At 35.2% G+C, this 24,477-nt stretch overlaps 3 protein-coding genes across 4 annotated transcripts in view; 1 reads left to right on the forward strand and 2 right to left on the reverse strand.

Annotated features, from left to right (window-relative positions):
• LOC138325442 (uncharacterized) overlaps positions 1-11,220 on the reverse strand; it is a 47,384-nt gene extending 36,164 nt beyond the window's left edge. For both annotated transcript variants that reach the window (XM_069271120.1, XM_069271118.1), the window contains exons 1-4: positions 10,998-11,220; positions 8,540-8,740; positions 7,886-8,131; positions 6,887-6,985 (exon numbers count right to left, since the gene is read on the reverse strand). In XM_069271120.1, coding sequence (XP_069127221.1) covers positions 6,887-6,985; positions 7,886-8,131; positions 8,540-8,740; positions 10,998-11,070 — 619 coding nt within the window. In that variant the 5' untranslated portion in view covers positions 11,071-11,220. The remainder of the gene's footprint in view (positions 1-6,886; positions 6,986-7,885; positions 8,132-8,539; positions 8,741-10,997) is intronic.
• A 1,009-nt stretch (positions 11,221-12,229) lies between these two features.
• Positions 12,230-16,987, reverse strand: LOC138326411 (uncharacterized). Its single transcript, XM_069272520.1, has 7 exons — positions 16,983-16,987; positions 16,501-16,919; positions 15,804-15,902; positions 15,352-15,444; positions 14,545-14,656; positions 13,215-13,249; positions 12,230-12,936 (listed from the first exon to the last, which is right to left on the reverse strand). Exons 1-7 carry the CDS (start codon positions 16,985-16,987, stop codon positions 12,851-12,853), a joined length of 849 nt encoding a protein of 282 aa, XP_069128621.1. The 3' UTR covers positions 12,230-12,850.
• Positions 16,988-17,069: 82 nt separating this feature from the next.
• Positions 17,070-20,684, forward strand: LOC138326412 (SRR1-like protein). Its single transcript, XM_069272521.1, is given in 8 exon segments — positions 17,070-17,074; positions 17,359-17,527; positions 17,780-17,830; positions 17,832-17,879; positions 19,513-19,670; positions 19,998-20,043; positions 20,486-20,524; positions 20,526-20,684. Coding segments are annotated over 8 exon segments (669 nt in total). The 3' UTR covers positions 20,679-20,684.
• Positions 20,685-24,477: the final 3,793 nt, after the last annotated feature.

A 24,477-nucleotide genomic window follows, 5' to 3' on the forward strand; every position in this document is an offset into this window, starting at 1 on the left:
CAGTGCCGAGTTAATACCGATAGTGTTGGGAGCCAGAAGAGAGGACTACGCTCAGGTTCTACCCAAACACTCCTACATTCATGTGGAGGATTTCAAGTCTCCTGAAGAATTAGGACAATACCTAAACCTTTTGAACAAAAACGGTGACTTATATAATGAATATTTTAAATGGAAACAGACAGGAGATAAAATAATGAACGCTTTAAATTGGTGCAGGGTCTGTACACTTTTACATGAGACGTCACTTCCGGTTATGTGGTATGAGGATGTAGAACGTTGGTGGAAACCAGAAGGAGTTTGTAATGATGATATGAATTGGAAATGAAATAAAGTTAGCTCATTATAAATATTTAGACTATATGCACTTATACGAGATCACGCCATTAGCTTTATTAAAAAGAAAATTAGAATATGTTACATATGTAAAACAAATATTGATTTAGTCATATACGTACAATTAATTAATGGGTGTTTCGTTACTATTTTTACTTTAAGTGTGGTATATGTGTTTGTTTGTTTGATTAATTAACGTCCTATTTAATAGCCAGGGTTATGCCTCCAATATATATTGTGTGTAGCGTGTGTGAAGGGCGAGGTTCGTGTTTAGGGAGATTGTGGTATGCCACCGAAAACACCAAGCAATACATCCCATCTGGTCACATTACACTGACTATGGACGAACCAGTCGTCTTACTCCCTGTATGCTGAACACTAAGCAGGAGCAGAAACTACCACTTTTATAGACAAGTTGACACTAGCTGCACTGTGTACTGTCATTTGTAGCTAAATGCAATACATGTTAAATTGACAACTATGATGTATGGCGAAATATTGTTGACATCGGCAACCAATTTTATATGAACTGTTAAGAACATCCCGATAAAACATTGCTTCAATCACATGCATGATAACCAACATTAAATCGCAATACATCATGTTCAAATTCCAAGGTTGAAAATTACGTGACTCATTGTAGGCGGAAAGTTGTGCAATAACAGAACAGGATATCGACATATTGTGATTTCACCGCTTAGACAGATTGTCTGAATAGTTTGCTAGGTTACACAGCAGCATGTACAATGTAAAAAAATGTTGACTGTTTGAATACTGCTAATCCATATGAAAAACGGTTATAAAATAATATTTTAGAGTCAAAGACGGTGGTATTACACCATATGGATCTCACTGAAGGTCTATCATTGATAACAAATCGTGATCAAATATAGAATGGGTAGGATTGGCAGACGTTAAGCAGTCATCGCACTGGACATTTTTTCTCCTACTATTTTCGCCGAATATTGACATGTGTTAAAATCAGCATACAGCAGAATGAGTTCAAAGACATAACAGTTCGTTGTTAGATTGATCATGGGGTTCTTATCTCCAGTATACTTTTGTACACATTTTGTAGATACGTCATGTGAACGTGCTCGCTTAATACTACACGCTGTTTAAAATTATTAAAACTCAAATTATCATTGTAGGCGGAAAGTTGTGCAGTATCACGTCGAATATCTTAAATTAGAACCACTTTTTATGTAAACCGCCAATGGCACTGGGCATGTGACCTTCCTATTTAACGACGTTACCAGGAATGCTAGCATCTTTCTGGACGGCGATTCAGCTGGCTATATGAGCAGAAAAATCTTTATTCGGACAATGACGTCTAAATGGTTTGCTTTAGTGTTTTATGCCGTGTAAGGGGGCACAGCAAGGGATAGTCAAAATGTGTCTAAACAGGCGTCATATGATAATATACTGGTTACATAATGAAACATCGAAAAATGAAACAACGATACAAAACCTAAATATTATAATATATATACTTTATTATTATTATGAGATTCAACATTTTTGCTCTTCAATATGTTTAATCAAATTAGTTTTCGACATTTTTTAAGAATTTGTTTTATTGAAGTGTTCTTTTTCATCTTGCATTTGAAATTCATTTGACATATTCATTTCATAAAACGGAATAAGATTGAATGTTAAAGCGAATAGTCGGGCAAAGAAAACCAGTCTAAATGCGTTCATTGGCCTTCCAAAAGTTCTCACATATTAATACGACGGTCAAGTTCTGCTTACGTTTCCCAGTTCTGACCATTGAAATAAAGAAAAGTTGAAAGCATTGAAAGCTCCGCTGCGTGAAAATGTAACCACGGACATAGTCAGCCGGGAGGACGTTTTAGAATTCCCATACTTTAAATTAATTTCTTTGTACGCATACAGATTTTGACGAGAGATTTTATTTTTCTATTTCACAAGAAATTATACGGGATACCTACACACCATTTTTACCGACTTTAGGCATCCTTGCCCGACTGTTCACTTTAATGCATCAGCAATATCTTGATATTGTGTCGCTGAAAAGCGATGAGCACGTAAAAACTACTTCATATCCTTTGAAATGTATTTATCGTAAAGACAATCAGATTAAATCAGATAGAGAATAAAGACCAAATATACCAAACTGTATGAAATAAAAATGAAATATCATCTTTAGATCATATAAATATTACTGTACAAGAGTACATAATATTAACCAAACAAGGAATACATGGGATTCTTCTCGAACTGTTAGTGGAACCATTACAAGCATTCGCTTATACGTACGTTCAGATAGGTATGATACCAGTGTGTTGTAAAAGTTAAATGGGAGGGGGTGTGGGCATTGGAGTTGAGTAACAAGCTCGTAATTATTGTTTTGTTTTGTTTAAATTATGATGATGATGATGATGAATGAGTGAATGAAGACTATGAATGATTTGTGTGCTGATATCTAATGTAACTTTTACATTTTGAAAACTTCTGAAAAATAAAAAAATACAAAAAAACACCTCGTAATTATTGTTTTGTTGGGGAAGATAGTGCTTCAAAAATGAGGCAATGTGGTTGAGTCTATGTGGTTTGTATACGGTCGGGTATAGTTAAATAATACAAGATATATGGTGGAGAAATAGTATTCTGATGTTAATAAGACATAAGTCATACCAATAGCTATATACAAACATAACATTTTCCCGTGTTCTAGCTTTAAATGCTGATAGATATGGGAAATCCTTGCAAACAAGTTCAATCAGTCTTTAATACATTGTACGTCATGTTAAATCAGCTTCATTTACGGGATTTATATTATAGACAAACTGTTTGTTGTTACAGTTGGCTTATGTATAACAATTGCATACTGTCATTGATATCGCTATATACCTGGTTGGTTATTCCGTTACAGATACTAAGCTTATAATATACACATTGAATTATCTAGGAAATCAATAAATTACTTGTACCTGATTTGTACAAAGTAATGATGATATTTACTTGAAGCATGATCATAGTTATTATTACGATAAACTGTGGGTCATATCCGAAACATACGGTTTAGTTGTTTACTTTTCCTCTTGTACATATCAGTCGTTCTAAATCTTTGGTGCCGTGCTTTCGTAGACTTCCTGTGGGTTACTCCTTCCCAAGGCGATTGTTTGGTAATGTCCATCTATAACAAGAATGTTAATTTCAATATTTTTTTGGTAATATCGTGCAAAAGAATAAAATCAAAAACATAAAAGTATAAACTCAAAAACACATTTAAAAAAATTGTTGAATGTAATAAAATACACATATTTTAATTTATTTTTGTTCTGTTTAATCATATTCCTACTGCAAAATGGAATGAATAACTTTAAGCTATGCATACATTATATATTTTGTTCGGGAGACAATCTGTTTTCACATGGTTCAAATTGATGGTCTTAAGCCTGCATTGTATCAAAAGTTGTCTCCTTCTGAAACCAGATTTAGAAACTCATCTTATTTAACTGCCGCCATTTTGTGACAGATCCATTTTTACTTAGTTGTATCCAACAACAATATTTTCACTAAGACCTAACGAAAAGATCATCAGTCTGATAAAACTTGATTTTAGACTAATTGTTTTACCACATCATATCACTTAGCTTTGTCCTGTCGAATTTTATTTCAAACAAACAAAAATGCAAGAGTTTACATTGGCATTAAATAACCATGAAATTCGGAGTTTTAACTCATTGAATGACTGTCTTCACATGCTTTGCAATAACAACCGAATACGAACCATTTTCCTGCTCTTTTCTGAGGGTGGATCTTAATCTACAAGGAAAAAATTGTATACACTTATATGATGAGTATCCGTAAAATATACATACTAGAAAGTAATTACATTGTGAAAGGGGTGGATGGTAACCGTAAATAGGTTAGACTGACGCAACACTCGTACAAACATTTGAAATATAAATCGATCAGAAAGTAAAAATGAAACACAAGGTGAAATCAATTTTATAATTGAAACAATGCCCCATGTATACAAAATACATTACAACTAACCAACAGTGTTTGTTTTTAAAAACGCATACGGCTTATATCAACTACACAAATATATATAAAACAGGCCAAAAGTAAACGAACATTAACCATATAGCATGGGTTCTAGATGAATAATTATCATATAGGGTATATTTGGCTTTACTCATACAAGTCATGCTTAAATTTTATGGTGAAATCATTCGACCATATCGGTCCCCATGCAGACTTCGAAATGTAGGTGTGGGTTTTATATCAACTCGTATTGGTGCAACCATATTAAAAAAATCCAAACACATTCTGATTAATAATGTCGATTAAACTGGTATGAATCCGAAAAAGGAATGTATGGTGTATATTATACAGATGTACCGTAGCATGAATACAAAGGAGACGATGGCCGCTACCAGACAGAGAGCTGCAATGACTGCAAGGATTGCGATAACCGTCATGTTCTCTTTATAATGTTGTTGTTCTTTGGTATCTGTAAATAGATTATAATACGGTCGAAATGAAATCGTAATATTACTATGCTAACGTGTTATACATGCTAAAATTTTATATTATTAGGTGTATCAGTATGACAGATTATTTTTGCGAACTGTCCATAACAGGCAATTTACATAAATTATTGAAAGTATTCTACTATCAGGTTTGAAAAGTATATTTACCAATACGGAACAGACAGCACCGATAAGAGAAATCTACCAGTGAAGGAAACATAAAAAGTACAGTACATATACATTATATATTCTGTAGACATATTTTGCAGAATCCTATATAACCCCAAGACTTAAGACTTAGAACGTGATCTTACAATTATCTGGACAGATTAGACATAACGAGTACATAAGATGATTCACCTATGCAAACATGTGGTGATCATAACATGAATAAATGACGTAAAAAGTCATGAACAGGTATCATAATTTGCTTCAGGTATTTTGCTTTAAATATTGACGATTAGATAATGCCTTTACTGCGATATATAAGTCAATATTAATATGAATGAACTTGTACTTAGTCATACCTGTAAACGATCCATTGGTAATGTTACATCCTCCTTCATTGTCAGTTGTAGAGTCTTTATCGCAGAGGTCTCCCTGTTTACCCGCCCGACAACCTACAAACGATCAGCGTGTCCCAAAAATCAGAGCGTTCCTGGTATAACGAACCCCTAACGTACCATTAAATGGAACGCGAAGTTCCGCTGACTGATTCGGTTCGTCTGGTGCGCCTCGTGTGAGGGTTCCAAGTTGAAATACTCAAATTTGGGAATCACTATTGATTTCATAGTTTGATACAGGGATATACGGCATTGTGAGATATTTGATGCTGGCGTAACCATACTTGTATCTGACATGTTGGATAATGTACGCTTAGACAGCTATTGCTTGGTTATGTTTTGTTCTATTTAGCGAACACTTGCCCGGCTGGCACGATCATAATGGATCTGCTATATGGAATACGTTGCATATACCTAAGTTATAGTATGAAGCTTTGATTAAGTCAAAACTCGCGTCAAAAGATAGATAAGTGTTAATAATTTAGAACTTTATCAAACATATTTAGCAAAACAAATCATGTTTTTACCTTGTTTTACTGATTAATAAATATTGATTAAAACAAATTCCAGAATCTTGAACTTTTGTAGTTCTAGAATAAAACTCAAACTTTTGTATAGAGGTAGAGGTTTCCTGAATTCGAACTTTAAATTAGTTAAATCAGGTACATATTCGTTTAAAAATTATTTACAAATGATTAAAGCATATTAAATGTTGACTATTGATTTTTATTTAGATCTTCAAAATAAAAAAAAATATATGAATACAAATATACAGTATAACTTATACAGAATTGTAGACCTAGCTATGAGGAAATATACACTATGATTTCTGCGAAAAAAACGATATAAAATAAGTATAAGCATAAAGACACATTGTTTTGGACCTGGTGGAAACTAAGATTGCGACAGTACCGTGATTTATCCTGCAACTGTCCCACATACTGACCGATAACGACTGCCGCCGGATAAACTTGTGATTTATCCGTCAATACGAAATGGTTTATCCGCCAATACGATCACGTTAATTTTTTCCATATCTGATTGAACTTTTTCTAACTTGACCCAGAACTTGAACCTTCCGGTGAATGAAACGTCATTCAGTCCCGCCAAAACGTGACGTCACATTCACCTGAATGACGTCATTTTTACGCTATCGAAAATCTCGTTTGGCGGTGTCGTCTTTTTCTTGGCTCACGGCAAAGGTATGTATTGTGAAGTAATTCTTTAATGGGTATTTATTGTTTTTTTAAGTAATTTCATTTTGTTTCAGTGATATATCACATTGAATAGCATTACGGATACTGTTTGTGAATGCGCTTTCATTCGGTTTACAGGAAAGGGAAAGCCGAAATGACACGGCAAAGTCTCGTCATCTCAGCTTTCCTAAGTCTCGTACCAAAATAAACCTTGTATTGTAAGATACTAACCGTGTATTCTCTATATACAATGTCAATACTTGGTTTTGTCAACCTCTCATGTACTTACTGAAGCAGGAACCATTTGTAGCGTGACAGTTGTGTAGATAGCAGTTGTCGGAACAGATTTCATTACAGTCCCCATATCCGTACGTCCGTCTTGGACAACCTGCATAAGTAATTCCTCATTTTAAAATAATAAATATAGATATATTATGTAATTACAATAATATAATAATTGTATTCAAAATAAAACAGAGGCAAATTAAGTGGACAACGGGAAAGCATCAAAGTTTAGCTGATCTGCTTCAAAAAGATGATAAACACTGTAAACTCAGCATTACTCTAATGGTTTCTCGTGATTCTCATATACATTGACGTGTACTTATAAAATGAAAACCTAACTTTGTCAAAAAAACACGATGTAATTTTCACATCGTGTACCATAGTACTTTAAATATTGATTTAGAACGAATATCATATAAGAGTAAACAAGCACATTAAAGCTTTATCTTATTTACTGCCACAAACAATGCACGACCATGACAGAAGAACAATACTTCATTGTTTCCATTCGAAATGCTAAACTGTCTTAAAGTTATGTATCGTTTAAACACGTTAGCAAATGACCAACCATCTTTAAATTAAGCTTATGGTTTAAAATATGATGTTTTAATCCAATGCAAACCAAAAAATAGTTTACATTTGTTCCAACTTTAATTAGGTCAATATATTAATTTTGCTCCTGATCATGCAGCAGCTAGAAATATGCATGCATATTTTCACTGAGGGTCATAGATACAAACATTACCAGGGGCCACTCACAAATATTGGAATAATATTAAGTTTCAAAACCACCAATTTACTAACATAAATTTTAAGCGCGATCTTCAATAATATTTTAGTTAGAAGAATATACAAATAAAAATAATTTGACCTTAAAAGTAAATAATAAAAATACATGCATACCTAAATTTTGTACCATATCTATGTCTTCCTTTGTAATACTTATATTTTGTTTTGAGTATTTGTGAGTGTAAAGATGAAAAGAGAAAAACCTTGTACTTACCATATACTTGCACCTCACATAGCTCTAGAAAAGCATCAACAGAATACCAATCGTGCCTTCTTGGATTGTTCCTGTAGTTGTAAATGGTCACATATTGAGCTGTATAAGGACACTGGTGGGTTATAACCAGTTCTACCTCAGTTAAACTATTACTCGTGTCTTCATAACAGAGAACGCCGTTTCTATAATCAGTGATATTAGATAGATATAATTGGTAACCAGCAAAGCGTTGGCTCTTCCTTTCATCTAAAAAATAAAAACAATAAAAAAAAAACTATCTTTACCCTTACTCTGATTACCTTCACCGAATGGCTTTAACAGGTATATCAATGAAAATATCGACTCTGAATCTATTATTATTAAGTGGATTCATGCTAATAATAACTTACTCGAATGCCTTAAATTCTTATTATTATGAAAATGTTACAAATTCAATGTTTATTTAAAAGAGAAGATTTTCTTTTTAAAATGTTTTTTATAGAAACAACTTGAACGAACTATCCTCTCTCGGTTTTTAAATTCACAATACAAGTGAATATTGACAGTATGGTCATATACTATTTTGAATGATGACAAGAGTGTTCACTATTTGACTTATAACATTTATTTTAGACCTATAATAGGATAGCATGTTAATTTTAGCAACTTACGAACCTCGATAGTAAATGGTGATATAACTAATTGTGGCTCGACTTCCGAGATCAACTTGCCACCAGGCTTGTTTTTGGTCAGGTGCCGTGTGTGAACAGCAACCGGATTCAATTGTTTGCTTAAAACAGCCATCCACTGCTTTACTGGCGTAATGAGCGCTGTAACTATTGCTCTGAACAGCAGACTTTCCCAGTGACAGGTTTTCTGCAAAAGTAATTCTGAAATCTATCCCAAATTATGTGTATGCCTGACATTCCTAAATCAAATTAAGGCTAATTGAGTACAGACACTGTAGTAACCTATATGCATATCTTACAAAACAAACCATATTGTTGTTCAATATCATGAAAATAGAATTGTTTACTAGGTTGCATTCGACTTCTTAATGTTGAAGTGCAAACACGGGTTGATTATCAACATAGGAAGAGAAAAGGGTCCTTAATACATTGTAGACATTACAATATATATTTGTACCATCATTTATTTAGCTATATATATGTATAGTTCTTTTTCGTACAGTTAAGTTGAAGAGTGGAAATAATTCATACATATTCTTTACATAAATGGAACAAATATCAAATTATCAGATTTGACAAGTGTTTTGATTGTTGCTGTTTTTTTTTTCTTAGAGAATGTACCTTTTGATATATGTATGCATAACCTTTTCCATAAATAAAATAACACATTTCTGTGTATTATCATTACGACAATAGTTTTAGAGTTGATAAAATCTTTTATATTGTTATGGTGATTATTAGAGTGATTGATTAATATTTCTAAAGCTAACATCTTTAAAAAAGACACATTTCTGGTGGATATTGAATACCTTTTTATTAAAAAACTGAAATGATTACATGCATTGTATATATGTGATATCTTTTTTAACTGTATGAAAAAAATAGGTTGCACATTAAATCACAGCTCTTCTTTTTATTAATCAGTGCTTTCAGGTTTTAAGGGATGATTTACTGATGTACATTTATGTGTTTTCTCAACCTTAATGCAGATTTGTGCACTTATTTTATAGGATATGTATTCTATGGATCATTTCTTTGTTAATGGCCCATCAAGAAGGTACGAAATGTCAACCGAGAAACAGTCGGTACAATTAGTACAACTTAGACGTCAGTGTCTTCGTGAACAGTAAAATACACATGAGTCTCAATAAAAAAACGCGACTGCAAGGAAATTGTCCATACATGAAGATATGCGTGATATTTTCAACGCAAATCGCGTTGTTTGTATCTTTTAAAGTAAATCCAGCCTACTTTCTGAAAAAAATTGTCAAAATTGCACCGAGAAAATAGTAATTTTGTTGACGCTGTGATGTCTCGAGGCTTTATTGCATGAGTAGCCATACAATACAGCGTCAGGCGACATGAGTACAGTTTTAAACGTGTAGGTATGGGAGAATATACATGTATATACAACAACATAACCACTGATATGATCAAATCGTACATAGGGCTCATGTAAGCTTTGTCTGCTGTCCGATGCAAATTGAATCTTTTAATTAAAAAAATGTTTTGGAAATGTGATAACATTGATCAACGAACCTATATCTTTGGGGATATTATGTAAACTCGTATATGTTAATCAACAAAAGAAAAGGTCGATGATATGATTACAACAGATTTACTACTATTGCTGCTGTAACTATTATATTATATCAACACTATTATCATCTTCAATTAAAAATATTCATGAGGTTATACAGTGTTAACTGGACGTTGTAATTCTAACAGTCATCAACAAATTTGATGGAGAATCAACACCACAAAAATCAAGAAATTTCATATATTGTACACATGTGTCATTGGAAAACCGTCTGACAGGCTGCTTGTTTCATGAAGCGAAAATAACCAAGGCGAGAAATAACTCCTTCCTTGTGAAGTATCAGTTATGTAAGTGAGTCTGTCATTACAGTAAAGTGAGAGAACAGTTATAATTTCACTTTTAAGTATTCAAATCCAAATCACAGTTGTATGTTATAAGCATAAAATTGAACAATAAAAACAGCGTTCGGCTATCAGATAAATAGGTTACAAGGACGTCTATGAGATACATGTTTTAAGTAGTGTTTCGCCCCCACCAAAACAAAATGTGTCATGGGCCCAATATATGTTCGTATAACTCTCTTAAACACTATATAGCGAGTGCTACATATATATTACCGAAACACACTCAACCATGAACACTGTTACCATACGTTTACGCATTGCATCACAATGCCACATATGCATTACTATAAACGAATATATTTCCATTTTTTTATTTTTAGTATCAGCAACATCTTTTATTATGAACCATTCATGATATTCCTATAAGTAAAATTAAGGTGTGAAGCCCAATTGTTACACAGCCTTAGATCGACCAATATTTACGTCAAGTCTATGTCCTTGAACGCATACCACTCACCTGAATGTGATATCTGAATTGTCTTATGTCTACAAGTACTTACCTTCTGATCTTGTTTGATGGACAAAGAACATGTACAAGTAAATTTGTAGAAAGGCAATTTTTCTGGGAGCCATGATTGTGTAAAATCTGCGTCGTTGTCATTGGAGAACCCGGAAGTATACCAGGTCTATGCACAAATAGACAGTGTATCTTTATTATGAACTCTTTCGAGGTTTGACTGCTTACGACCAGCAGACTTTTTATTCACTATCAACTTGTGTTATGTGGGAAAACGCACAGTCAACCAATCTCACCTAGATACATGTATATCACAAATAACTAAATCAAAATTATTATGTTGTGAATATGTACATTTTAACAGTAAATATAATGAACGGAAACATGACAAACAGGTTATACAGTTGATGCAATGAACAGGGTCAGTGATTACGTCAATCATTTATAAGAGGTTTGCAGTTGATAACATGTGTAATATATATGTGTCTTTTTTCACGATTTTTCGAACCTTTTATGCTTTAAGCTTTTTATTGACTGATTCACTGACATTATATATCTTTGAGTTTTTTTTGTCAGCATACAACCTAGCAGAGTTCACATGTGTGCTACTTACAGGGGGATATAGTAAACTGACCTTTAGTCAATGGCAGAATTGTTTTATTTAGAAATTGAACGATTGCGTAATGGTGACATAGATGCTAGTAGTTACAAAGCAAGTTACTTCTTCACTCGAGTTGGTTATTTTTTCTAGATAAAATTTTACTTCTATCAAACCACGAAATTAGTTGTTGACATATATGTATATATGTTAGTTTGTTTTTATGTAGTTTCTCTTTGAACATTTTTAGTTAATGCTAAGTCTTGAGTATAAAGTGGACGATTTGGTTTTATTAGTTTAACGTCCTATTAACAGCCGGGGTCATTTAAGGACATGCCCGGTTTTTTGGTGGAGGAAAGCCGGAGTACCGTGAGAAAAACCACCGACCAGCGCTCATTAACTCGCAACTGCCTCACATAGGATTCAAACTCGCGACCCAGAGGTTGAGGGCCTGTGGTGATATGTTGGGACATCTTTAATCACTTCTACCAAACCAAGAAAATAGTCGTTGACATAGATGTTTTTATGCTTGTTATTTTTCCTTCTCAAAAGCTACAGAAAACATTGTTTTTATGTAGTTTTTCTTTGAGCATTTATAGTCAATGTTAAATGTTGCGTATGAAGTGAACGGAAAATAAAACAGTTTTACAAAGGAAAAATAAAAATATTATCGACAATTTGATAAAAAGGTCAGCACTATTTGTTTACATCTAAATACAAGTTATGTGATGAAAACGGGATGTGTTTTACTTGCAGTGTCGCCAGATTGTAAATATAAACACCGGAAGTAATGTATGTCTTGTCTAGTTATTCGAGCGTCCGGATATAAGTCTGCATAATTCACCGGTTGCATGTAACAAGTGCGCGATGCATTTGTAAGGCTACATATTGGTAGGAAGCCGGTTGGAGTATAATGTTAATGGCTAGGTATCCTACGTATTTGTTCGTAGTACAGGTACGATATCTGTTAATAGTTCTGTTGTTTATTTCTGCATGTAAATCGTATGTACATATGCTAATTATTTGTCGATTTATACAGATTTTCAAAGAGATATATAATATTTTTGCTACCAGTGGCATGCAACAGATTCCGAGATCTCCATCAAGAAGGATCAGCCCTGATACATATTACAGTTATAGAAATCTACCGAATTGATGTCCATTGTAATTTTTTCCCTCTCCTATTCTTCTTTTCCACTTCTTTGATTCGTTTTTAAAGTCCCTGTGTATCAAATATTATGGAAGTATAGATATACATTATGCATCCAGCGTTTTACATTCCGTTGTTGTGACCGAAATCAATTTGTTGAAATGGTGGATGTCGCACTTTCGTAGATATTCGGAGCGATTCTGCCACTTAAATCTATTCCTTCATACTGTGCATCTGCAATAATATCATCGATTTTATTACATGAACACTGATTATTAAATCAAAATAAAATGTTTTTGTTAGCTATCATAAGCTGTTCATATACGCACCTAATAATGAAAAATAAATCCAAACCCAGTTTGACAGAATCTATGAGTTTGAATGTATACATATTTTTTCTGTGATTTTTTTTTCTCATAGATTTTGATGTTAAGATAGCGTTCAGGTTAGAATTGTAAAGTTTACCGATTCTATAATTGATATTACAGTAAAAAAAATAATAATTTACTTACCTTTTTCTCGCTCTTTTCTGAGTATGGACCTTGACCTACAATATCAAAAACACTTACTCACCTAATGCAACATGTTATCAAGTACATCAGGTTATTTTAATCTGATTATTTTTGATAGAAAATACAACAGGATCCGTATAGGGTTACAGACAAAGCCTTTCATCAAACGGAAACTTATAACTCATATATAATTAACAAACGTAGCCGACCGCGTTAATTAACCAAACCTATTTTTATAATTTGTATAAATTAGTAAAATTCATATAATAACTATTATCACACTTTTGTTTTTGATAATGAACGTTTTGCCCATGCGATACTAGTGCTGTCCGTGCCTTCATATCAGCGCCTGGGCTGATATCACATTATGACGTCATAATTTGATATCATTATACAATTATCAACCTATTTCCAGGTGGATACGATGAGTTATCAACCCGAGTAAGTGATGTATCGGGGTTTTCGCTCGGGATTTTAGAGTTGCCGCTTCGATTCAGTTTCCTACAGACGATAAGTTGAATAACGGATACAATTTTCAATTTCAAAATAGTTCTCGGATAAACGTATTGAGAAAGATATCAGAAATCAGAAATAGTCTGTTTCATGATGATTTTACTGGAGATAAAGGTCTTGACTAAGATCAGGTTGAAATGAGTTTTGTCCAAAGTGCCGAAAACAAAGCATCGCAATTCACATAATTATAACAAAAAAAAGAATGTATTCGTTATAAATAAAATCAACGACATACGTTTGTCAACAAGAAGAGACACAGGAATAAATTAGACAGTTTAATACGTGTAGTTTAATTTCTCTGTCGAATTCATAATCATAATTCCTGTCCGTTGTAAAACTGATCATTCTGAAATGAACCCGCTTTGCCGGAATTTGTTGAAAACATTATCATTTTAAGTGATAGTTAACATTCACTAGGATCTTGTTAATTTTGCTTAAAATTTATGTTTCAACTCGTTCATTGAACCGGGGATTATGTATTTGTAAAAAACCTATACATGTACAGTGTACATGTAATGAAGTTTTTCCACTGTTTCAACATTAAATTGGCCCACAATATGACCAGTGGAATATCGGTCATTGATCAATACCTTTTAATACATGTTTTTAAATTGTTAAAATTTCTTTCTCTTTTTTTTCAGAATGTGTGATAAAAAGGTTATGATATGTCAATTTTGATATCGCACCCTTTATTAGCCCTTGACCTGATATCAGACCTCGGGCCTGCGGTCCTTGGGCTGATATGGCGGTCTCGGGCTGATAAAGGATGCGATATCAAAATTGACATAGAATAACCTCTAATTATCAGTAGACATACCGCAAGAGTAAAACGAACAGGACAATAGCCGTTATCAGACAAAGGCCGGCAATGGTTCCAAGGACTGTTACAACTGTGAGTTCTTCCCTAGGAATACACTGCTCTGTTGATCCTATGAAGAAAAAATATCATAGGCTTGATATAGAAAAAAATAGAAGAGACACATGTCATTTCATCTTATATTTTTTCTGTATTGCATCATTCGGGATACTGTAGAATTGGCCTCTGTTTAATATACAATAGAAAAATAGGTAGGAAAAAAAATCGGTTTCCAAGAACATTCTTTAAATAGCTACACAGAGGAAAATAATCAAATTACCTTTCTTCAACAAAAAATGAACCAACTTCATTTATTTTATTATCTATAATTGCTGATATAGAAAACTCTCTAAACGTCAACTTATTGTGTCAAGTTGTATAGTTACGTAGACTATTACTTCACTTTCAATGCTATGAATCTGTAAGGCAAATTTACGAAAACATGAAATTTAACTAAAGAACTAGTAATCAGACTTCTACTGTTCAATGGACCAGTCGTTCAGATATGACATAATTTGCTTTAAACCAAGTTTAGAGCATCTCAACATAAAAGTAAACATAATTTATATATCCTTTTAAATTAAAGCATTAATGATGTCCTATGATAATAATATAAGGTTTAGAGTAAATATTAGAGCTTTAATTAATTGAAAAAAACTGAGTTGCCTAGAATAACATCAGAACCATGTTAGGTACACAAATTGCTTTACCCACATCGGGAATGAATTAAACCGACATTTAGAAATATACAGTAGACGCGTGACATACCTGCACATGATCCGTTGTTAACGTTGCAACCTCCATTACAATTAGAATGACAATCCATGTCACAGACAACTCCCCATTTTCCAGGTGGACAGTCTACAATGGATGCGTAATTTCTTACAATTAAACAGGTGGGATCACATCGACCGGATGAAGGTAAGTTTATACCGCATGAGGGAACAATGAAACCATGCTATAGGAAATCAGGTATTGTTCCGAAAATGTTAATCTACCTCCGATATTTTTCTGTGAGAGGTTCGTTCAGGTGACCTAATGAGCCAACAAAATACAAAACACGAAATTATTCTTTCAAGCTATGGTTTTTATCTCATTTATCAGAGAGTTGCAATTTTGATGCTAATTTAATGAATAACGTATCTTTATGATCGAATTCAGGTATAAATGTCGAATGACAGCCTTGCGTTTACACAATTAAGCGTCTTTCTGATACTTACAAAGGCAGGAGCCAGATGAAGCATCACAGGTTCCCTGATAACAGCCATCAGGACACATCTCGTTACAATCACCGTAGCCGTATTTCTGTCTTGGACAACCTAATTAATTATTTATTCTTTGTTAAAAACCTTATATATCTTAAGGGACAATACAGTTAGTCTCATTCTATTAATAAACACGAAGCAAAATATGCCTAAAAACTTATGACGATATGAACAAAAATGATACGATTTAACAAGCACATTATTTCCGCTGTTAGGATTACATCACCTAGACCAGCTTAAATAAGTTTTGATTTCCGTTTAAAGTACAGAATATGCTAATCATTATTTAAATTTTTGACATCGATTTCAGCAGTTTCTTTATTTGATATTTTTTTATTTATATAAAAAATCAGGTAAATACCAGTACATGTATATTTGGGTCTAATAGACACGGCGATTGTTGTAAAAGGGAAACAAATGCTATGATATAATACAACAATACAATGTTGAACGGTGAAACATTAGAAATATGTTGATTAAGTACCTCTCATAGCAAGATAGGTGTTTCAGAAGAGAAAGCGCATCCTACGTTGACAAAGTCTTTTTCTGTATAAACCTATATTAAACCTACCTAAAACAGCATCCACATAGTATAAAGACACAGTTCTGGATCGAATGACACTAACTGAAGGAAACAAATTATCTTACGTACCATATACTTGTACCTCACAAAGTTCTAAATAAGCGTCATCGGAATACCAGTCGTGTCTCTTCGGATTACCTCTATAGTTGTAGATAGTCACATATTGGGCTACAAATGGGCACTGATGTGTTATCACAGTTTCTACTTCTGTTTCATTACTACTCGTGTCTTCATAACACAGGACGCCGGTTTTCCAGTCAGTGATGTTAGACAAATATAATTGGTATCCAGCAAAGCGATCCCCTTTGTTATTCAAACCATCATCTGGAACAAACCGTGACGCAACTTGTTCACAAAAATACGTGAGTGCAAATGTGTAATGCGTCAGGAAGTCGATTTCAAAACGGTACTGATGTTGAAGGAAAGGTTTTTTTGAAGTCGGTGAGTCAGTAAGAATTGTCAAACGGCGTTGAGCCCGGAACAGCTGGCTTCAATTTGGCGGGAAATGCTGTCAAATTCAGAGAGTACACAAAATATAGTTCCAAATTAACTTCATCTTTTTTCATACCATTTATACAATATTTGTTAAATATTTTATTTGTTGATATATAAATTAAAGATTTACATTACATTCAAACATGCAGTATATTGAAGATTTTTCATACAGATACAATAGGCCTAAATCTGAGGATGCGCATTCACATTACTTGCAGAAGTTAGAGTTCCGGTGTTTGTATTTTTGCGCGACAAACCACTGCGTTTACGCAAGTGTAAACGATTTCGCAGTTGGTAAGGTTATACAGCAAAAAGAAAACGGAAATGTAAATATATTGGGTTGAATACAGTACAATATTATATATTATCTTTTGCTCTTCTCACATATTCATTTTGGCTGGCTGTCTGAAAAGAGTAGAAGATATATAGCAGATTGTTTTTTTTAGATTTGATTGAAAAAGTCTTTCAAAGTGATGGAGAAAAAGATGGTACCAAAGAGCTACCACATCAGGCAGTCTGCTATGGCCTGGGGAATTTCTCAGAATGCATTATAGCAAGATACCAACTCTGTCTTCTGATGGCAATGAGGGAACACCTCAAGGTATGTGGACTTCTCAAAATTGAAAAGAGTTCAGCAAGATTTTACCAGCGTTCAATTCACCAAGAAGATCTGATTTCAAACAAACATATTTATTTTATAAACATTCTACATTCAAAAAAAATAATTTGAAGGGATATAACTCCACCACTAAGAGTTTTGAATCTGGTTATTGCTGCTAGGAAATTATGGTGTTATTAAGATATTTCCAGAAGTGTTATGTGAATATCACCGATATATTTGTGTAATCAACAGATTGATGCAAGGGAGTGCCTACTGTATGATCCAAAGTTCCGGAATGCAGAAATCCGAGATCCTAGGGGAACTTGGTTTCAAAGTGATTGACAAGAATGAAGTAAGTTGATGTTAATCAGTTTCTTTCTGACACTACGCTCTGATTAGTCAGTTTCTTTTTCTGACACTTGGTCTAATAGGTCAGTTACTTTCTGACACTATGCTCTGATTGGTCAGTTTCTTTCTGACACTATTATCTGATTGGTCAGTTACTTTGATATGTTTCCATTGGTTATTGTCTTGTTGGTATGTTCCACTTGGTCATTGGTGCAGCACACAGTCACATTTTGATACAGACATTTTGATGACTTCATTACATTGTAATATGCTAGCTCTGTATTTATGTTTTTGGTTGCATTTTGATAGGTTTACATTTTGTGACAATTATTTTGATCAGGCCTTTGACAGGAAAAGGATAGGCGGAGAGCCATGAAAATATGTTTTTAGACCACCATCATCAGATGATGGGCTATTCAAATCACCGGTCATCCGTGGTCTGGGGTCAATCAGTCCATCCTTCCGTCCATCCTTCTGTCTGTTAACAATTCTTGTTACCTCTATTTCTAAAAAAGTACTGAAGGGATCTGAATCAAATTGCATGCGCCGGTTCCCCTAGGTCCCTAGTTGTGCATATTGCATTTTTGGGACCAATCAATGTACAAGATGGCCGACAGGACGCCATCTTGGATTTTGATAATCAAAGTTTGTTATCATTAGGTCTCAGAAATTACTGAAGGGATCTGTATCAACTTGCATGTGCAGGTTCCCCTAGGTCCCTAGTTGTGCATATTGCATTTTTGGACCAATCAGTGAACAGGATGGCCGACAGGACGCCATTTTGGATTTTGATAATTGAAGATTGTTACCGCTATTTCTCAGAAAGTACTGAAGGGATCTGTATCAAATTACATGTGCATGCTCCTGTATGTAGTTGTGCATATTGCATTTTAGAATTGACCAATCAAGAAGATGGCTGACAGGTAGCCATCTTTGATTTTGGTATGTAGTATCAAGGATTTATAAGTGAGAAGGATTCGTGACTGTCTCTTTACATTACTAAACACCACGCGAGACGCCCATGAAACCGGGAATAAAAAACCATTTTTCTCAACAAATACTTGTCTTATCGAGTCAAACGAAACACCAATGTAAAGTTCATTAAATTTCACAACATTTATAACTTGATTTAAGGACAGAAGATTTAGAGGATATGTCTTAAATTTTCGTTAAAAAAAATATATGACAGCTCATGAAATGACGGCCCGCTTCAGAAAGTAAGACGGTAACCACAGTAAACACAAAAGCTCCTGCCTTGTACTCCCCCAAAACCCAGTGTGACTTATCCTTCTCATATACGTCCTTGTAGTATGTAGTAAAAGTTTGAAAAGCAGAGAAAAGATTGCTCTTTCCATTGTCAGACATAGATCATTCTTTGGTAGGCACCAAGATCCCTCTGGGATCTCTTGTACTTGTTGAAAGTTGCTTGGCCATGATTCTATTGAATGTACATATGAAACTTGTGTTCACAGGAATGTGATTCACCCTGAACCATGTATTTTGTAGATTCACCCTGAACCATGTAATCATTATTATTTTTAACAGGAAGGCGATTGGCCCTGAACCATGTATTTAGTAATACATGTATGTTCACAGTAACTTGAACCCTGAACATGCATATCATATTATGTTCACAGGAAGGTAAACGGCCATGTACCCTTGATACAAGGACGCTGTTTTATATGCCTCACTGTGGAAAGAGTTTATGTAATAATCTTCTATGGGCCAACTGGAGCAAAGAACACTTATCCAACATGGTTATCATTGGCAATAGTTTCACCAGCATAACTGACAAAGTAAGATACTTCTGTTAAATAAACACAGTCAAAACACATTGACTCCAGGACCATGTTATCTATTAAAGTTACCAGGGTATTCAATATTAGTTGAAATAGAAAACTGAAAAAGTTTTTAAATAACTTGGAACCAACAAAATACTTTAAATTAAATTACCAGGGTAATTGATTAAATTTGATATAAAAATAAAATGAGAATGAGTTTTGAGCTTCAACTATCTACTATAAAATAAGCATTATATTCTTTTCTCTATTCCTTCATTTTGTATTGATGTAATTTAAAAGAAGATGTTTATATTGAGAGTGGTTTTTTTCTTTTGTTTTAGCACTCCTAGCCGACTTCTAATGAAAACTGGTGGTTATATTCAATGTGTATCCTTTCCCATTATATATTTTTCCTTTTCTGTTTAATTCCTGGGAAGATCATTTAGTGATTCTGTATAACATATTTCTGTCATTGCATATTATAGTGTTATCTGCTCTTTAGGCTTAGGTATGTATTTTAAATAATTATGTCATTTGTTTAATTTGTTGGCAAAAATTACGTTTTCTCTGAAAATTATGATGTTTGCTCACTAACACATAATGTAACAACCAGCATCAGATAACTCTGTAATTAACAAATATATGTTCTATGGCCTTTTTTTCAAAAGAATATCAGCAAATGTACCAAACTGTAACTGGAATATTGTTGATACACTGTACTAGATTTGTCTGGGTACATGTACTTCCAGCTGTTCCAACCAAATTTGTGCCCCGGATGGAAAAAGTAAAAATATCACTTTTGAACTCATTTATCCTTCATTGCTAACAGATATATCCCTATTGTACAGAAGTGCCTTTGCCAACGACTTTTTAGATTTACTGACATTTTCAACGATACAGCCATTCATAGTTTCCGAGCCAACCAACTTGAAAATGCTCCTGAGGGATTCTGGGAGAGCCCTCCAGAGCCTTGTTATGAAGAAGAGGATGTAGAATTCATAGCCAATAAAAACCTACTATAACATGAATTGTATGTATATTGTGTTTTCATTGAAGTGTTTGGGAACAAGAAGCTACATATGGCTCATTTTCTCATAGACAGCTAACCAACTACACACTGAGTAAGCACTACATCAACATGTCAGCAAAGAAGAGAGCAGTTCCAGGCTTTTCAGGTTATCTAGAACATACAAATGTCCTAAAGCTGATGATTTCATAGCGCTGATAGAGGTGACTTTATAATTGTTAAGGTTTGGTTTTACCTATGCAAATCAGGGCATCCCACACAAGCTGAGAGATAGCATTGCAGCATTACCAGATCATTGAACACATTGCCAGCATTGTGGAGGAGTCATTTGATGGTAACAGCCTGGCAGGGTTCGTAGAAAGAGCATCGTAACTGATTAAACAGTATCACTTTTTCCTTTGATGATGGAGGTGAAGATAAGCATTAAAGCTGCTGAAAGAGTCAAGAGGTCTTAAGATGACCACAGTCCACAGGTGTCTCTCAACCATCAAACATGTTTTATGGATGACCTGACCGTGGACCGTCACAATAACTACCCATGTACAAGTACGATGGGTGCTATCCGTTTGCCCTCATCAGAGTCCAAGAGGAGTAGATCCCATCTATTGTCGACAATCCAATGAAATGTCTCGAACGGTATGATGACACATTACTGGACAAGGAGAATGTACATCATGTGTCAGGTCAAGCTAGCGACTGTATGGAAGGATTGAGAAGTCGGAATGACCTTTGGAAACCAATGATTGTTTGAATCAGCATGGCGTACGTCTATATTGTTTTGGACTCCTAGTTCTATGAACTTCCATTAACAACTATTGGATCACTGGAGAGAAGCGACAGAGATGAGTGTTTATGGCTGGGCGTACAGCTGCCCCTCCAAACTTCACCAACAGTAGACCTGTACAGCAAGACACCTCAGCTGCAGTTCCCGATGACCTTTGTGAGAAATGGATGCAAGGTGCCCTAGTGTAGACTTGTAACATGTGATTTTGAATGAGAGCAAGGTACAGACAGTCGGATTGGTACAAAAACAGACCAGATATGGTCAGATAGTGCCACTGTAAGCAAACCAGAGAGCACATTGGGGCTTCGGGACCTTGTAGGGAACATCAGCGTACATTTCCACCAGTCGAGCAAAGTAGAAGGCCGGAAAGAAGGAAAAGAGTAGTAGGAATGGATGGATCAGAGGGGGAACAACAGCACAAAGAAAAACAGCCGAGTTAGGCCAAGAAGAAATCATATTCTCGCTGTAACTTTATAGAACATATGATCACATGGAACGGCCTGTGTAAGACGGAACCCGTTGAAGATCCCTTTCATCCTCTAGAACAACAGCACAAAAGAAAAACAGCCGAGTTAGGCCAAGAAGAATCATATTCTCGCTGTAACTTTATAGAACATATGATCACATGGAACGGCCTGTGTAAGGACGGAACCCGTGAAGATCCCTTTCATCCTCAGACCAGTGTATCACATATTGCCATCTACAGCCAAATCGTGTTGATGGGATCTTGTTGAAAATTACGTTTTGTATCCTATGCGGCTGCGAAGACCTTGCTAGCACTTATACTCCCTGGCTCAGAGTGTGTAACTCTCCAACAGAGAAGATACCGTCAGCGAGATCAGATTTATGCAAGATCAGATTTAAATTGGTATCTTGGAGAAAGAGGTAGGGCAGAAGAGGCCAGCAACTCAACAGCGGAAACTCATCCACATGCAATACTGTTTTTTGATAGAATAGTCAATCACCTCTACCATCCTGTCACTCAAACAACCCCAACCCAAATGGGAGATGAGTGCAAACTTAAACAATTTTACTGTACTTCCGGATATAGCGCACACCTCAATTATACCAGACGTACAATTATAATGTAATGATATTGATCGTAGTTGCGGTAAATGATGAAATTGATTGCCATGGGAAGAAGAATTGTGAGGAGACCATGGGAGGAAGGCTGTCAAGTACCAAGGTATCGGACCAGTGTAGATAGATGGAACATTCGGTTGTTTTCTGGTCGAGGTTGATGTCGGAGGGTTTCCAGGTCATTCGGAGTGGCGAATGTTACAGAAGGTCGGATATAAACGGATACGAGGAGCTATGAAATCAGCTACAATTTAGAGCATATCAGTCAAGGCAGAAAGGACATCGTGTTGGTTATATATGGTGCTGACAAGATGAGCAGAACTAGGGACCTACTGATGACCCGCCAATCGTCGTAGAATAGGGGGATGGATTGAAACGGCCGATGAGTGTTGGAATAAAAAGAGTTTCCAGAAATGTCTTGGTTACTTAACGGAAGTTTTGGTTCCATCAACAGCTGTGAAAGTAGTCAAAAGTACCGGTTTTGGCACAGGGTCACCCAGTGCACCTCCTATATAATCCTTACCACCCCCTGGCACCTCCCTATGGCACCCCCTTCAAGAGGGGGGGTACCGATCGATGACGTCATGGGAAGAGGGGGGTTCTAATCGATATGGGTTTTCCCATCTATTTATATCGTCATGGGGTAATCCATCTATTGATAACGGCAACGATTGCATCATTTTTAATTATTACATAACGAATAACAAGGAGGTGATATATTTACAAACATGTTTTATTTTCCCGTCGCGATTGAATGAACATGGGTCGGAGAAGACATACACTACGTTAATCCTTACAAAATTTACTCTACTCTATCATGGACATAATTTATATTTACAGCTATCATGTGAGTCCATCTTACCTCCCACGATATTGTACTAGAGCGTTTCTGGGTGTATTGTACGCTCTAGTCCCATAACACGGGAGCGCCCTGTCATTGGGACCCTTTCGTTGGGTTGTTTAACTCTCCTACAAATCGGTTAAATCATGACGCGTATATCCAGGAATTGAATTTCTTTGGCCACAGTGATAGCCATTAACACGTAGTAATTGGTTGTTTTGACCTTTTCCTTTTGTTCTTCAACATTGGTTTCATCTTTGTTCACATGTCGTGCCCTTCCATACCTGACTCCCTCTTTCTGTAGTTTCAGTCATGGTAGAAAGTTCCCCTTTGATCTCGTCCCCCTCATAGTCTTTGACTCTATATAGAGGTAGACCTCCTCGAAGTACCTTTTGAGAAATGGAGAATATCTCTCCGGTCCATCTTTGATCATATTCCCTTGTGAAAGGATTCTTCAAATGAGTCAATCTCACTTTATCTCCAACCTTGAATTTGAACGGTTTACGAGTCTTCTTCGTTTTTGTCGACAAAGGTTGTTTTTTCGGCCAATACATCCTCCACCAGATAGAAGTTTCCTTTGTTTCGGTTACATTTGCCGGAGCCATACCGATCGTCCGGTGATATGTCTGATTGTAGCTATATCAGCAAACGACTGTAGTTTCTTTACGTACTCGTAGTTTCTATTGTGTGTGAAATATCTATACAACCTTGTTTTGATAGTCTATGATGACACGCTCGGGATACAGCAGCTGTGGTTTTTCGTTTTGTGCGTTTAGGTTTTGCGTGAGATGCCATATCGTTTTAGTTTGAGTTGTTTAAGTCCTTGGATCATAATTTGCTTGGCCCCTTTTCAACTACTGGGGATACGGACTGGGTTGTCTCACTGCGCTGAGAAGGTCTTGCAGTCGCCTTTGTCATACAGAAGTTCCCTTCCTTGTTTTCAGTGGCATCATCCACCAATGTATTTTGAGGAAACATCAATCACTGGAAAGTATATAAGAGTATCCTTCGGTTTTTACTCTTAAATGTGACCTTGTCCTGGAGGTCAGCGCACTCCACTGGTCGTCGATGCACGTTTCGTAAATTTTG

The sequence above is a fragment of the Argopecten irradians genome, chromosome 6, assembly GCF_041381155.1.
Source record: "Argopecten irradians isolate NY chromosome 6, Ai_NY, whole genome shotgun sequence".
NCBI lineage: Eukaryota > Metazoa > Mollusca > Bivalvia > Pectinida > Pectinidae > Argopecten > Argopecten irradians.

What these genes read in the sequence shown, in the direction of transcription:
- LOC138326411 (XM_069272520.1), bottom strand. An exon ending in TTGTGAGGTACAAGTATATG is followed by an intron (nt 15,903 to 16,500) that starts GTACGTAAGATA and finishes ATAATTAATTAG; the next exon opens with GTTGTCCAAGACAGAAATAC. An exon ending in TTCATCTGGCTCCTGCCTTT is followed by an intron (nt 15,445 to 15,803) that starts GTAAGTATCAGA and finishes CATCCATTGTAG; the next exon opens with ACTGTCCACCTGGAAAATGG.